The sequence below is a fragment of the Rosa chinensis genome, chromosome 1, assembly GCF_002994745.2.
Source record: "Rosa chinensis cultivar Old Blush chromosome 1, RchiOBHm-V2, whole genome shotgun sequence".
Taxonomy (NCBI): domain Eukaryota; kingdom Viridiplantae; phylum Streptophyta; class Magnoliopsida; order Rosales; family Rosaceae; genus Rosa; species Rosa chinensis.
This window is the reverse complement of record NC_037088.1, coordinates 4079276-4096607: the sequence shown is the minus strand read 5'-3', so window position 1 is coordinate 4096607 and position 17332 is coordinate 4079276. Positions and strand designations below refer to the sequence as shown.

At 37.9% G+C, this 17332-nt stretch overlaps 1 protein-coding gene across 1 annotated transcript; it reads right to left on the bottom strand.

Moving 5' to 3' along the window:
- Window positions 1-15506: 15506 nt before the first annotated feature.
- LOC112198724 lies at window positions 15507-17051 on the bottom strand. The gene has a single exon (XM_024339848.1). It carries the CDS (start codon window positions 17049-17051, stop codon window positions 15507-15509), a length of 1545 nt encoding a protein of 514 aa, XP_024195616.1.
- Between the last annotated feature and the right edge of the window lie 281 nt (window positions 17052-17332).

Sequence of the window (17332 nt, the reverse complement as noted above, 5' to 3'; positions counted from 1 at the left end):
TCCGCTCACCGTTCGCCGGATTCGGGTCACCGGTCGCCGGCGCCCTGCCACTGGTCATCGGAGGCCGGCAAGGTGGAGGATGACTTCTCCCTCTAAGTGAAAAAGAAGGAGAGGGCAAAAAAGTCTCAAAAAAAAATAAAAAATAATTAATTGGATAAAGGGGAGATAATCCCTTAGAGTGTTTTGGGTAAATGGGGTTAAAAAACAGTTAGTGGAGCAAGTGGGCAATTTTTAGCCTAAAATCGGGTAAATGATCATTTCCCCTTTTTTTTTTTAGTCTAACGACATAAGTTTTGGGTGGTTCTAGTTCGACCTCTAAATTTGATATTTTGATCTTCATCATTTTTTTTTTCAGTTGTCAATAGATTTTGTCAAGGGTGGGTGGTTCTAGTTGGACCTCCAAATTTGCTATTTGGTCCTCTCATACTTAGTACACATCTAATTTACTTTTTAGAATACTTGAAAAGCTAAGTAGACCTTCTTATTATTTTTTTTATAAGAAAAGAAAACTATTTAAAGAAGGAAGCTTCTTGGGCTACCAAAGTTTACAACGTAAAAAATTAAGGCTTTAGAAGCCTCACTTGGGACCCTATCACTCCAAAACATAGGAGAAGTAACATCATGTCCTAAATTTGCAGTAACATCAACTACAAAGTTTGCTTCCCTATAGATATGCTTAAAGGTAATTTGAGAAAAGGAAGCTACAATGGTTCTAATGTCTTCAATCAATTTGAGAAGCCTCCACGGTGGAATCACCATTCCAGTAACTGCATCAATAACCAGCTTTTAGTCTTCTTCAACTTCAACCCTTGTGAAACCTTTGTCTTTGGCCGCAATTAGACTATCCCTGAGTGCAGTAGCTTCTGCAACAGGGGTAGAAGAATTGCCAACACACTTGGTTGCAGCAATAACTGGTCTTCCATTATAGTCTCTGATAACTAAACCACTAGCAGCTGAATCTCTTCTAACTGAACCATCAAAAGTGATTTTAACAAAAGAACTAGGAGGAGCAGACCACTTAATTATGGTCGAAAGGTTTGAAGTTTTTGCTCCACTAGTACTAGTGTTAAAATCAGCAAGGCTTTTCATTATTGCTTCAACCAGCATAATAATTAACATAGGATTTACAGAAGCTTCTCTGAAAATAACATCATTTATAGTCTTCCAAACCTGCGAGCATAAAGTAATAATCTTTGCAAACAGATCAGCATTAATGTAAGGTTGTAGTAAAAAAAGTTCCTCAAAAACTTTGAGATATCCTTCCTCCTAGTCTATCTAGTGTTAAAATCAGCAAAGCTTTTCATTATTGCTTCAACCAGTATAATAATTAACATAGGATTGACAGAAGCTGCTCTGAAAATATCATCATTTATAGTCTTCCAAACCTGCGAGCATAAACTAATAATATTTGCAAACAGATCAGCATTGTAAGGTTGTAGTAAAAAAAGTTCCTCAAAAACTTTGAGATATTCTTCCTCCTAGTCTACTAGGGCGTTAATGTTTTCCAACCTCCACACTTCCTTAGTGAATTTGCAATAGCCAAAAAAATGATCAGCAGTCTCATTATCTCTTACAAAGAAGACACGAGTTATCATTAATAATCCCAAACCTAGAAAGTCTATCCCTAGTTTTGAGTCTGCCTCTAAGTAATAGCCAACCAAAGATTTTAATTTTTGGTTGAACATTAAGCTTCCAGAGCTTATTAATTAACTCGGATTGGCTATGCTTAAGAAGATGATCATATTGCAGCCACGTAGCAGATTTAATAGAAAATCTACCATTTGAGGAGGGACCCCAAATATATTTATCTTCCTGCTCACAAACAGGTAAGGGAATGCCAAGAATCTGCTTCACAAAATTAGGGTCTAGAACAGAAGCAAGCTTTGCCTTTTCCCATTTACCATTAATAATATACTCGGCCACTGATTCTTCTAGGTTAATCATATTCCTTCTATCATCCTAAATGAAATCAGGTAAATGACAATCAAATGCCCAATTAAAAGTCTAAAATTTAATATTCTTACCATTGCCTATAATCCACCTCATTCCTTTCATGATGAGGTCTCTTGCATCCAAGACACCATTCCAAGCAATGGAGTTCTTCTGTCTCTTCTTGGCCTGGAAAAAAGAAACCTTTCTTAGATACTTTCTTCTCATAATTTGTGGCCTCCAGTTATCCTTATCATTAATTATTTTCCAACCTTTTTTTTTTTTTTTAATAAAGGGCTGGTGCGGCTGCCTTCAAGCCTTGATTAATGAAACCGTCGAATACAAGGGGGGACATTGAGCCTAAACCCCTGATTACAATAGGCACCTAGAGTACATCCTGAAATAATATCATGAGTCTCTACTAAACAATTGTATTCAAATATGCACCAACTAGCAAAGAACGCGCTCCAGACTGTTCTAATTGCTTCCCATTGGTGACATAATGGAAAGATAACTCGATCTGGAACTCGAATACAGCATAGCATAATATCCATTCTCACAGCTTTCCCATCATGTTGCCATTGAAAATACATCCAGTGACACCAAGTTTCACCCTGCCACTAGGAGGTAGCGACCATTTGACAAAGCAAGGAACTCGCCGCCTAGCCAGAGCAGACAAGCCACTTTGAGTGCACACACAGGCACAAAGCCCGACAAACCCTACACAACTAACGTAGGGATTTATTACTCGCAAAAAGCGCAAACTAATTAAACAACATAAATAAATAACAACTTTAAAGTAAAAAACAGCTAGGGTAGGGCCCAAAAATTGAGCCCAAACCCAAGCCCAAGTAGCAAGAAAAACACAGCCCACATGCAGGGCCCAGTCCAATTCTTGTACAGCCTCCATCGTCCATCCACAATCCTTGCCGCACCACCACCTGCAATGGGGTGCCACCGTCAACATGCCGCCAAGCCGGAAGGCCCATGACAGTTGCTCCACCGCTGGCATTCCACCAATCTGATCGCTCCACTACCAGCACACCACAACCCGCGCCTCACCGATCTAGGAATCCATAACCAGATCAGATCTGCTATACCAAGCAACAGCCCAGATCGGATCCAGAAGTCCACTGGCGACCCACGACATCGCATGCAGCCTCCATCCCCACCAACAAGAACCGAACAACCACCTGCTCGCAACTGCCATTCCTCCACCACCTCTGCCAGTCCAGCTCGAACCTAACAGAATGAGACTCCCACAGACGGAGACAACCCGTCCGACAACAACGCCCAGAGGGCACGCCGCCGGACGGAGAAGAGACAATTTTTCTGAAAACTTAGAGCGCGTACAACGCATTCCCTTTTTTTCTTTTTACTTACACTACAACAAAAGTAGGCTTTTACTACGCAAAATTTACGGCGCACAAAAAAGCATGCCGTAAAAGACATACATTTACGGCACATAATTGATGCACGCCGTAAATGTATATAACAGCGCACATATATTGCACTCCGTAAAAGTCATCCGTGTTTGGTTTTTTTACAGCCCACATCTCTTGCGCGCCGTAAATGTCATAATACAATTAAGGCACGCATCTGTTGGGCGCCGTAAATGTTATAATATAATTACGGCGCACATCTCTTGCATGCCTTAAAAGCAATGAGTATTTAGTCTTTTACGGCATGCATCAATAGCACGCCTTAAATGCCATAGCCCGCCCTTTTTTTGGCCAAAATTAAAACTTGGGCTAAATACTTATTACTACCCTGTAGTTTGGGTCCAAAATCAATTCAGTCCTTGAATTTTTAATTTCATCAAGAACTCCCCTGCACTTTCAAATAGGTCCAATTTATTAGACTTCCGACAATTGAGTTATTTAACTTGTTGACGTGGCTCATATATGGCCTATGTTTTATGATGTGGTGTTGAGATGGTCTGCATAGTCAATTTAGGAGTGAGATCCACTATTAGAAATCTATCAAATAAATAGTTTTTCAACAATTAATCCAACTATAACTTGAACCCATAACATATATTAACGAATTGGACCTATTAGATTAAAATTAAAAGTGCAGAGGTGTTTTTGATGAAATTAGAAGTTCAGAGACTGAATTGATTTAGCCCTAAACCTAACCCACAGGATAGTAACCAGTATTTAGCCCTTAAAACTTCCCTCCCCTAATTTTTTTACCAGTCTCACACTGATTTTTAGTCCGATTGATCCTCCTTTACTTGCAAACAATTAGAAATACAACACAATGAGCAGAAGCTATCTTCGTCCTGCTCTTCTTTTACCTTCTGCAATTTTCCCTACAATTCATTCTAGAGTTTAATTCTTCCCAGATCTTGCAGGTACCTTCCGTCTAAGCAGAGGTGGGATTTGCAGAGTGGAAAGATTGGATTCCGGCAAAGTACGCTTCCGGAGTGCCCAGCGCTACGAATTCAGGATTGGATTAGGCAAGTCCCACGTCGTCGTCTTGTTCTCCGACGACGTCGCTTCTTGGAGAAGGTTCCGCAAACCATGCAAGAACCTACTTCGGCTATCTCTTCTTATTTGTGTCTATCTCTTAGAAGCCGACCTTTTCTTCTCTCATCTCCCTCTCACCTGCAAACCGAAGAAGGAAGAAGCTCAAAAGTTTTGGTTCTAAGCAACGTCACCACGAAGGTATTAATTCCGTTTTCTCCTTCCCTAGATTTGGTCTTTCCGCCCCATTCTACCATGTTTGGATTTCCATATTCTGATTTAGGGTTTTTTTTTTTGTTTTTCAGATCGGGAAGAACTTTGGTGAACTACCCTTGGTGAGGAAAAGCTGGTTCCTCTTTCTTGATTTTCAATCTATCAAAATCAATTTCTCTCAATTCTTCCTCTTTTAGCTCCAAGGTTGAAGGCTCCACTGGGCTGAGCTCACTCAACATGCAGCTGAGGAGGGAGCTCGATTTATACATGTTGCTTGTGGGTTGCGCTTCAATCTTCACTTATTTAATTACCTCCCTTCTGTTCCTACACTTATTATTATGTTCAATTGCTAAGTTTGATTACCTTACTGGACGTAAGTTGCTAGATTCAAAGTTTTATTTTCTTGGGTTTGTTTCAATTTTGCTTCTTTTAATTAATTAGACCAAGCCTTCACTATGCATTGTTCTGTGATTGCATAGCAATTGGGTTATTTTTTTTTAATGATATATGGCTCGACTAAAGATCTCTTTGTGAAATTATATCATGTTCCTTCCATCAGTTTAAGGATTATGACACCAAGATCTCTGATTTTGTTAACTTTGGATACTCTGGTATTTTGAAAGAATATCTGAAGTATTTGTTTGAGTTTAACTAAGATTGAGAAATTCCAGGTTCAGGCTTTAAGATGGAGACTGTCTTGGCAGTGTTTTACTTCAATTTTCAAAGATTTGAGAATGTCTTAGGTATGAAACTTATCTTCTTCTGTGGTTATATACCATCTATAATGTCAGAGGAAGGAAATGTGTATTAGTTGCTATTTCTGGACTTTTAATATATTGATATTAGAGAATGAGAGGTATAACAAACGTGGAAAAAGAAAATAAAGAAATCTAGTGTAGTGAGAAAAAAAAAATTGTGTAAGAACTAAGCTAGAGCTGCAACCCCACATTCCATGATTCCATAAGATAATTGAGCTATTATAGAATGGTCTTCAAAAAGAGAAGCTGTTGAAAAGCCTGGCTGCTTCTACATATATGTGACTGAAAAATCATAATCAAACTTAACCCATGAATAAATTTGTTCTAGATGAATCTGAGCTTCTATAAAAGCTACACCAGTCTAGTCTACAAGGTCATGTGAGAGATTCAATTAGTTCCAGTATGGGCCATTTCATTAGTGGGTAGCCAACTCATGCATTACCAAATAGCTAGTGGCAATTTTTAGCTTACCTTGGAGATGTGAATTGGTAATCTCAGCAGCTATGACCCCATTAGGAAAAAATGTGTGTATGAAACTTTGATTTCAGAGTGTGACCAATGACCAAAATTTTGTTGCAGCTGATAGACTCTTTAGATGAATAAACTGAACATCCTTTTTATAATTGACATAAGTAATTTGTATGTTTATTTTAAGGTCTTCCACTCTTAACAACTTCACTTAAAAGAACAGAAGCTAGAATAGGAATGAAGATTTGAGAATAGAGAGTAGTTGATGGATAGATTTAAGAATTCCTTTGATGCTTTTCTCTGCACATTTCAATTAAGCCAAAGAAGACCTTAGCAGATGTTGGTATAGGTTGCACTGATGGTGTTTTTTTTTTTCCTTCTTCCTCTCTTTTGGGCGTACAAAAACTTTGCACTGAAATTAGTGTTTTTAGTTAACAATTAATTTTAGCCTTTCATTGTTGTTTTACTTGGTTTCTACAGATTTTATGCAAAAAAATCTTGCCACCATTTTGCTGCTGCTATTCCTTTGTCTATTTGTCAATGTTATTTTATTTTCTATTTGTCAGTGTTATTTGTTGATGTTTACTTCTACTTTATTTCAGACTTAATCGGCTGCAACATGATTTCAAACTTTGCAAACAGGTCGATTTTCACGTTCCAGCCCAGTTGTAAACCAGAGCTTCTCTGTTGACACGACTCCATCAATTGAAAGGTACTGAATTTGAATTTAGTTGTTGATATGTGTTATGTTTATATGTTCTCACTGCCTTTTTTTTGGTGAAAGTATTCTTATGTTTCATATGTTGTTGTCCACTTCATTAAAGGCGTCTCTTTCTCGTTTTTAATTTTGTGATTGATATTTAGTGATGCATATTTGTATTACAAAATACAGAACAGCAGCTAAAGTGTCAAAGCTGTAGACTTTAAAATCAAACGTGAGGCATTTTGTTTGTATTGGTTGATGCTTTAGAAAGAGAAACTGGAAATTGGGACAAGCTTTAGCTATATGATTTTGAGGTTACCAGTATATGGTTGTTAGTTTTCCTATTGTCTTTCCGGTGGATGTAATTGGTTGACCTTTAGTTTGAAGTTAAGGCAATAATGATATTGATAACAGTTTGGGTTTGATAATGGAACTGTTTGGATTATGTTTACTGAATTTTGGAGTTTGATAATGTAGCAGGAATGAAGCAAGAATCACAGCAGAGAAAGCATGATGATGTTGGCATTGAGCCCTTACATGCTTCTATTCTTTGTGTGAATTATTGTTTGTTTTCCTCTTTTATTATACGTGTTTTAGAAAAATGGTTCCATGATGTCTCCGAATAAATGGGTTTTGGAGTTTAATGTTTCTATGTCCTGTTTTTACAACTACTTAACAGAGTATTTAGATTCATTAAGTATTCAGAGTATTTCTTTTGTGATCTTCTAAGGCAAGAACTCATGTATAAAGTCTAGAAATCAAAAGGCTGAGCAGGTTAGTTAAGAAGCCACCGAGTACCTAATACATTTTCCACAGCTTCTTTTCACTTTTGATCAATGACAATGTGCATTTTGTCTCAAATTTCATTGTATTCCTGTAGGATAAACAAACAGCTTCATTTTTGTAAGTTCAAAGTTTCAGCCATGTGCAAAACATATTTGTTGGATGGCCCTCTCATCACAGACTCACTCATTCTGTTTGGGACAATTCTTGAACCACTTCACTTAATGGTGAGCTCTAATTTGACATAATCATACATATGACTAATATGACATCTGCATTAACTACTCATGTTTTCAAAATTCTGGATCAACATTTGATTCCTTAATTCTTGAATCATTAATATGTTGACATTTACCAAGAATCATAAGATAGAAATTAGCTGAGTAGTCTGCATGTGCATTTTGTACATACATTTTCTAGCAGGTAACTTAGACTTGGATAACTATCAATGAATTGGATTCAGACCAATGAGTGATGAAATGTTTTGTCCTGCACAATGCAAATACTCTGAAGCAGAAGTTCTTGAAGACAAGTTAAATGTCGTTGCTTGGTACCTAATGAAGGTCTAAAGAAGAATCAGGCTAAAGGCTTTGTAAATTTTGTCTCTTATATTCAGCGTTACTGTTTGCTACACTATTCCTATTAAATGTGTGATATATCGTATTTTATCACTTTAATCAAAATCAAGTCTTATTCAGTTACGTCATGCATTATTGTAAATTGTTAACAACAACAAATCCCACAGCAAAGCGCGGGGTACCATTGCTCATATATATGATATGAGGGTAATATGAATATGACATTTGAGCAATCTAATTTTTTATTTTTTTAAAAGACCTCATTTACGACACGCAGAGTGCGCCTTAAATAGGAATTCAGTTACTCTTTTAGGGTGTGCAGTGGTATGCCTTAAATAGGATGTCTTTTACGGTGTGCAATGTGGGCCATAAATGACCTCAATCACATTTGTGGAACCACTTTTACGGGGCGTTAATTGTTCTTCTATGACACATTTTTGCGTGCCGTAAAAGACATGTGGTCTCACTACTACAATAAGTTAATCAAACGATGGGTATTTGTAGTTGTGTGATGACCAGCCTCACTGTGGTCTAAACGAGTGTTGTGTGATTGAAAAATCACACAACAGTGATTGAAAAATCACACAACAGTGATTTCACTGTTGTCCAATATTCATTTCCTCAACGGATATTTAGTTCTGTTGTGTGAATTCTGCCCAGGCATGTGCCTGGCATGGCATGCGCGGGGATGCCTCGGCATTGACATGGCCATTCAGACAATAGAAAATGAAATGTAGCTGTTGTCTGAGATTCATAACACACAACAACTATATTGTTTCTTTGTTGTGTGAGATTCATAACACACAACAGATATAATTTTTTCTTTGTTGTCTGAGATAAGTAACAGACAACTCAATGAAATGATATCTGTTGTCTGTTGATTAATTCAGACAATAGGGATAATTTTATTTCTGTTGTGTGTTATGAATCTCACACAACAGAATTTTGTTATTTTTTGTCGTTGGTTGTTTGTTCACACAACAGCTATATTGTCTTAACTGTGGTGTGAATATTGTAATCAAATTGGTTAACATCTAGTAACTGTTGTACGAGAAGCCTTAATTTTGAATCCTTTTACAGTCAGACAACATATTATTCTACATTGTGTTGTATGACTGAACCTTGGACAACTGAGATTGCCTTATCGAATTGTGTGAGGAGAACTCAGACAACATATTCTTTTTATCAACCATTGTGTGAGCATTATAAACCAGTTATGTGATTATTTTAGGGTCTGTTGTATGAGCTTGGTTCTCACAACTTGGTTGTGAAATGTTGTTTGTTCAATCACGACCTAACTAGCTGCAACAATTTTCCAGAAACAATGCTGCATGTATATTACTACAAAAACAGTACATTACCAAATGAACAATACATATAAAGCCACATTGATCCATATCATTAGTGTAACTATATAAGTTCAATTTGTCGAGTACAACTAAACATCCAAAGTAGATAATTAAACTACCAAACAAACAAAGAAAGCATTCCTAGTCTAGCTAGACCAATGCATGCATGAATCAAAAGCTGATAATCGTTTCATGTGATTGATATCTATCAGCACAAGCAAAAGTTCATCATGCTTTCCAAAAACATATGCGATGGCTTCTACACATATCTATTAACCACAAACCTAGCCCACTCATTCCTCATCTCATCAATATCCACTTGGGTATAAATATGGTTGCTTCTCCTCTCCCACTGAAAAAAATCAAGTAACTCAAGTCAAAATTACCATAAAAAGCTTGTTGGAACACAAACATAATAAAGAAGCTTTAATTGTACCTTGTTAACAAATGAAAAGTCCTTATCCTCAATGATGTCTCTCATGTATCACATGATAAAGTAGCCACACTCCTTGCTGCTAGGTTGAGGAGGAATACCCTAAAAGCAGTAAATCCATAATAGCAAAAAAAAAAGAATCAAAATTAATAATCATGGGAACCTAATCCAAATTTGCTTCCACAATACTTATAAGCAAATTTTAGAATCCAACATAGCGAATTTCTAAACAATCCAGAATCTAACATAGCGAAAATGTACATACCGACAAATTTTTCCATAGAGGCGAACTTCGGCCTTTCCTGCCCTTGTGTGCATTATACATGGATATTGCACTAAAACAGAACACACGCACACACAATCAGGTTTTAAGAAATAGCCATGCTACCCCAACATGCATTATTCAAACTTGTATATTCCTAATCACTTACCTATCAACAATGGAAACCCATTCTCCAGTGGGTAATCGCCGCTTCATAGGATCCATAAAATAGACAATTTCTTGTTCGGGATCGACAATAGTCAGCACCCAATGTTTACTATATAACAATATAATCAGATTTTCATCAACGACCCATATGTATAACTACAAGCAAAGTATTACATATATAACAATAGCTAATACTAAGTTGCCGATACTTACTCTGAGTTATATGGCAGCATGAAAATCTGTCCAGGTTTTGCAGATATCAGCCTCTCCTTTATATGTTGGGATCTTTCCTGGCCTTTCCCACACCCAATTGCACCAATCATCGCAGGGTCATTAAAAGCAACCATATCCAACATTTTATACTGACTCAGGACATCATAGAGGTACCTAATTACAAGCATATACATCAATTTGAATCCAGCAACAGATTATTCACATTGATACACCAATCAAATAACTTTTGGTACTTAATAGAAATAGATTCATGAAATTTACCTCTGGTATATGACTATGCAGTTACCAGTCAATTCTCTCATGGTTGCAATTCTGCGCACGTCTTGTCCTAGTATAAATGTTTTCCGTGCACGCCCAAACACTTCAGCCTCAATTTGAATGGTGATAGCCTTCCCATCTTTGAATCCAACCTCACCCCACATGCACAACATCCTCAATGAATTTGGTAATGAAGCTGCCAATGATTGTAGGCTAAACTCATCCTCAGAGAGATCGTCTTCTTGTACCACTTTCTTTTTTCTCCTCTTCTCAGGTTTCTACACATACATAATTAATATAAGATTTTCTAATCTTATATGCTGCAAGCTTAAGCAAATAGAATATCAACAGATCAATGTTTGGATATATATATTACAATTATTACGAGAACTTACGTACCTTCACAGATGACATTATGACAAGCTCTTTCGGCCATGCTACCCAACTCCCTATGGCCTGCCTAACAGTTCGTATTTCATCACCCACAGGAAATGGAACTAAGGCATTCTCCTCAATTGCAACAGAGACTGAAACACGCAAATTACTATCCCCTAGCGGATAACCATGACAAACTTGGGAGGGGTCATTGTGTTCCACAACAGTGCCAAGAGCTACAATATGATCAACTGAACCTAATGCGAACTTGGCCTCAATCTCAGTTCCTTGTACCTGAAACACCCAAAAAAGCTGGAATTTTAAAATCAAACATAGATATATACATTGTGTGTGTGCATAGTCCACAATCAATAAAAACTATACTACTTTGCAATAGATATAGACAACTGTTTAAATAACTAACCAACTTCTCTCCAACTAATTGTCCCTGAACTCCATGATCAGCCACCTGTTTCTTTTCTTGGTCACGCAACTTGCTTAGCTCATCCTCTTTTTTGGAGTTGGAAACAGATTTTCCATCACACTCCTTCCTCTTTGAAACTTTGTTTTTACATCCCAATACCCTTTCCTCAATTACATCAATAGCTTTACGAATTGGTTTTCCATCCACAAGATTTAATACTTCGTCTCCCACTTGACCACATCGAATGTTGGACATGCGGTCTGTGAACAACTACCTTGCGCAGATCCATGTGGAATGTGTTTCTCTAGTGCTGCTGGAGAACTAGCTGCTTTCCCAACCTCCCTTGCATCTATCTTTGCTTCTATCTGTGCTAACTTACGAACCCAAAATTCTCTCTCTTCTTTTATTGCCCGCTGCTTCGCCTCTTCAATGATCTTATCTCTTTCCTCTTCTAATAATTTTTGTACACTTAACCGAACCGTCTCTTGGAAGCTCTCCCTTTTACGTTTATGGAAGGGAAAGTAAGATGAGGGATTCACATAGCCTCCCACCCCTCGCACTCTACCACCGTGCTCAGGAGTGCCCAAAGCCAAGGTTAACACATCATCACTTCCACTAGTGCTTAGTTCTCCACTAGCAATCTTTTCCTTCAAGTTCCTCTGCTCACATTTACAAAATATTAAATAAGCATAATAGTTAACAAAAGGGTAGCTGTACACATTGAACTTCACAAAATTATACTCACAATTTTGTCAGCGCATTGCTTCGTCCCTTCATCCTTGAAGGTTCCCTGGTTGGTTTGTCGTGCAGCAATCCATAGTGTTGCTCTATCAAGTTCCTCCTCATCCATTGTTGTAGACTAGCAAAAATATGAGTTACTAAACTTGTGGTGATAAATTAACAGCTAAGTTAACAAATTACCTATCCAATTATGTTAACTTACCAGCTCTTCCTCCAATCCAACATACCCCTTACGGGACATTCTGTGGGGATACTTATTCTTCTCACGCCGCGCTTGTGCAATCCTACGTAATTCCTGAAAAATATATGCACTCAATCCACCATATACCACACACACACACACACACACATATATATATATATATATAACAACTTAACACAACAATCTCAATGTAAAACTTACAAGAAATTTTGGGTTTGTCCGTTCAGCCACAAATTGGGTCCAATGATCTTTGTTGATGAATCTATAATCATCTGGAGGAAACTTTAAGGATTCAGGGTCATCCAAGTAAGGCATAATGTAATGCCTTGTAAGCCGGGACTTGAACTCCCTCCATTTTGATGAAGCTGATTCCAGTACAATTTTCCTCTTTTCAGGACCAATCTCAAATGCCCCCTGTGTACACAAACACAGTTCTGACTAAGTGATAGGAAGATAAACAAAAAGGTCAAATTCACCCATCATTAATAATATATAGGCAGAAACTCAAGGTCAGAACTCGAAAGGTAGATTTCATAGGAATAAGTTCCATTAATAATTTAATAGTAGAATAATGTATACCTGCACACGTAACCAGATTTTATCTTTCTCCTCAGCCGTGACACATCCAGGTATGCTTTTGCTGGTCCTCCAAGTTGTCCTTATGATTGGTATTTTTCTACGAGCTAAGACACCAATATATGATTGCATTTCCTTTGCTACCTTCCCACATGGAGTCCCTTTTATGTTGAAGAGAACCACTCTCTTCTGCCTTAAGCTCTTGCGCTTTGAAATACGGGACATTGTCACACAATGCCGCTTAAGTAGCTTCAGACCTCCGGTTTCTTCATCCTTTCTGTGAGATGAACCATTCTTATCAGAAATGGATGCATCAGCTGATGTGGAACGTGACTTTTTTGATGACTTAGTTTTCTTCAGTTTCAGTCCCTTATCTTTTGACTTCTTCGGTGTTGAGGCAGATTTAGATCGCACCATTATCTACAAAAAATACATGAGACATTAATTAGTAACTTGTACACCAGAATATACACTTTTGTTTCAGTAATCAATATAAGCACGATATAATGCACACAATAAAAATAGTGATAATATGGCAAGCAACAAAAAACTTCCTTCATTTTCAGTAATCACATGAAATATATGAACCACAATCAGTTTCATTCAACAACAATAACGAAAGTACAATCTTACATAGAAGGCATTGATATGGGATAACAACTTAAACTCATAGAAAATAAACTGCCTATATTATCCATCAACAATTATATCCTCCTCCCCTTCCCGCATGTAACCCACTTCTTCCTCGTTTGCTAAGTTACCATGTAACTCAATAGATGGCATCATAGTGGTGATAGGATGGTGAGCAATAACAGTGTCCCCAAGCTCATCTTCAACCTCAAAGTCACTGTAATCCGCAGTAGGCATTCTTAGAACTACTGACCACATTGGATCTACAGGGTCTTGAACAAAAAAAAATCTACTGAACACAGTTTCCCAACACAAAAGTGTCATTTAAATGACCTTTCTTATTCAAACTGACCAACGTGAACCGAAGCTCATCTACCTTCACACCTCTTCTATTCTCTACCCAATCACACTTAAAGATCGGGATCCTAAACTTTTCATAATCGAGCTCCCAAATTTCAGTAATCACACCATAGAAACTCATATCATCAATAATTGGCCTTTTATCCCTAGCAGTAGCTACTTGTGGTGTCTTAGCAAGCAAGTAGACACCACTGTTTTGCGTCGATCTAACATCATCGCGCTTCCTTGTGTTATACTGCACTCCCGCAATTCTGTAACCACTGAACTTCTGTACTTCATTGCTCGGTTTATCTGAAAGCCACCTGACAATCTCAGGGATGTTAGCATCTGGTTCACTAAGTTGAACAGCAACCTGCGAAAAACTATAAAAATAAGTTTTTTGAATCAACAACTCAAAATAAGTCACCTGGAATATGATTAGTGCATATTCCCAACATCGTTACTATTGGGACTTACCCTTTCCTTCAACCAATCTGCAAACGTCTTGTTTTGCTTGTCCGTAAGCCACTTTTCATTCTTTTTGTATTTAGGAAATTCCCTCTTCAAATATTCCAAGTGTTCACTACAATTACCAATAAGACAGCAACACAATGAGGGAAGATTAGTGTTTACTTTACATGAAATATTAACATAAATCACAATATTAGAAAGAGGGATATTACTTACTCAAAATAGCTTCTGAATTCATCCATGTTTTGAAGCACGCAGAGATGAGCTTCGTCAAATACTTTGCCATAAACACTAACAATTGTAGCACCTGAGGTAGGCTTGTCTACTGTGCGAGGGCCAGCTGGGATCCCAATAGTCTTGTCGTCGACGAACATTTCCGCTAAAAACTCAACCGCCTCCTCAGCAATATAACACTCGGCAATGCAACCTTCTGGCCGATTTCTATTTTGAACATATCCTTTGCAGATCTTCATGTACCTCTCGAAGGGATACATCCATCGAAAACAAACCGGTCCACATAACTCCACCTCTCTAACTAGGTGAACTGTTAGATGAACCATTATGTCAAAAAAGGATGGGGGGAAGTACTTTTCCAGCTCACACAATGTTTCAACAAGTTCATTATGGATTTTTGGCAGCCTTGAACCATCGATAGTCTTGCTGCAGATTTCGTTAAAAAACAGACACAACCTTATCACAGCAATTCTGACCGGCTTTTCAAGTACACCACGGATGGCAACATGATGGAGTTGTTGCATTAAGGCATGACAATCATGGGAATCATGGGATTTAAGTCCACTAAGCCTTAAATCATCCATGGAAACCAGGTTTGATATGTTAGAAGAATATCCTTCAGGAACCATCATACCAAAAAAAGACCCACACATGCATCTTTTTTCATTTGTCTTTAAGTTCCAGCTTGCCAATGGCAAGCGCTCCTTCTTGGGACCTTCAAGATCAGGCTTCAATCCTAATCTAATACCCATTTCAACTAGATTCAACCGAGTTTTCACCCCATCCTTTGTTTTTCCAGGAATATTCAGCAAGGTCCCTATAAGACTATCACATACATTTTTCTCTATATGCATCACATCAAGGCAGTGCCTAACAGGGAGAAACTTCCAGTATTCAAGGCCGGGTTTCATCATCCCCACCCATATAAGGAGGAGGGGGATTTTTTTTTCCCAAAAGGCCACTTTGGAACTTCCTGCTCCACTCTTTGCAATACTTCTTCACCACTCAAAGGAACAGGAGGGGAAGAATGTTCTGGAAGGTTGTTGAAAGCAGCCTTTTGCCTTCGATAAGGATGGTTTCTTCCTAAAAACCTCATATGCACGATGTAGGCCATTTTCCCTCCATTCACTAGTCTTTTTGGTTTTGTTTTTTCAAGGCAAATAGGGCATGCATTATACCCCTTAACTATACTCCTAGAAAGATTACCATAAGCTGGAAAATCGTTCATTGTCCAGAATAATAAACCCCTAAGAGTAAAGTATTCACTTTGTCTTGCGTCATAGACTCCATTAACTCCTTCCCATAACAGTTTTAAGTCATCTATCAAAGGTTCCAAGTAGACATCGATATCATTTCCTGGTTGTTTAGGCCCAGAAATCAATAAAGTCAACAACATGTGTTTCCTTTTCATTATGAGCCATGCAGGCAGATTATATGCAACTAGAATAACAGGCCAACAACTGTACTTGCTGCTTAATGAACTGTGAGGATTGAACCCATCTGATGACAATGCAAGTCTCAGGTTTCTAGGGTCAGAACCAAAGTCTGGCCATTTATCATCTACTAACTTCCGCGAAGCTGCATTGGCCGGATGACGCATCAAGCCATCACGTTTTCTGTCAGTAGCATGCCAAGTCAGACTCTTACATGTATCCTTTGACTGAAACATTTTTTTGAACCTAGGAATAGGGGGAAAGTACCAAAGTACCTTCGCAGGTACACCTTCCCTCTCTTTGGAGTTTTTGCCTATTTTCCATCTTGAAATACCACATCTAGGGCACTCAGTTGCATCAACATACTCTTTTCTATACAGAATACAATCATTCGGGCAGGCATGAATTTTAGTGTAATCCATTCCTAGAGAACTCAAGGTCTTCTTTGCCTCATAGACAAAGGCAGGTATCTCATTGCCTACTGGAAGAAACTCCGCAGAGGCAACCAACCACTCAGAGAAAGCAATATCACTCATACCGTGCTTTGCTTTTAAGTTATAAAGTCTTACTAGAACATTCAACCTTGTGTGACTATCACAACCGGGATATAACGGTTTATTGGCGTCATCGACAAATTGTCTAAACTCATTACACTCATCACTTTCCATCTCTGAGTCACTACCCAACCTTGCTTCATATTCAGGTATCTCATTGCCATTCACAGAGTAAGAACTGTGTGAATCTGAACCTGCTTCTGCGTCATCAGTATATTCCTCTATTCCTAAGTCTAATAAGGCCTCCCCATGCTCATTCCATCTATCATAACTAGCATCAATTCCATTCACAAATAGATGGTCCCTTATCACAGCAGCGGAAAAGTAGTCAACATTTCCACAATTTGTACAAGGACAGGGAATATGGTTAAGGTCTCTAGCATTTTCCAAGGCAAATTTACAGAACTGTGTCACCCCTAATTTATATTGACGAGATCTCCTATCCGCAACCATCCATGTTCTATCCATTTATACTACGCAAAAAAAGAAAAGCAAATAAGAAGACAAACTTAATTGCAAATATATCAACAGAAACACACATTTAAATTTGTTGGTTTCTTTTAAACTGAAAGGTACTGGAACAGGGAATCTCGGTGTGCAATGGACTGAAACAGCTACCAATCCAAGATTATGTTTTATCCAATATACCTTCAGCATACAGACTATACAAATGCACCCAAACAGGAAGACAAATATTAATCCAGTTTTTCTCATTATTACAAAGTGGATAATGTTTGAAATATGGCTAA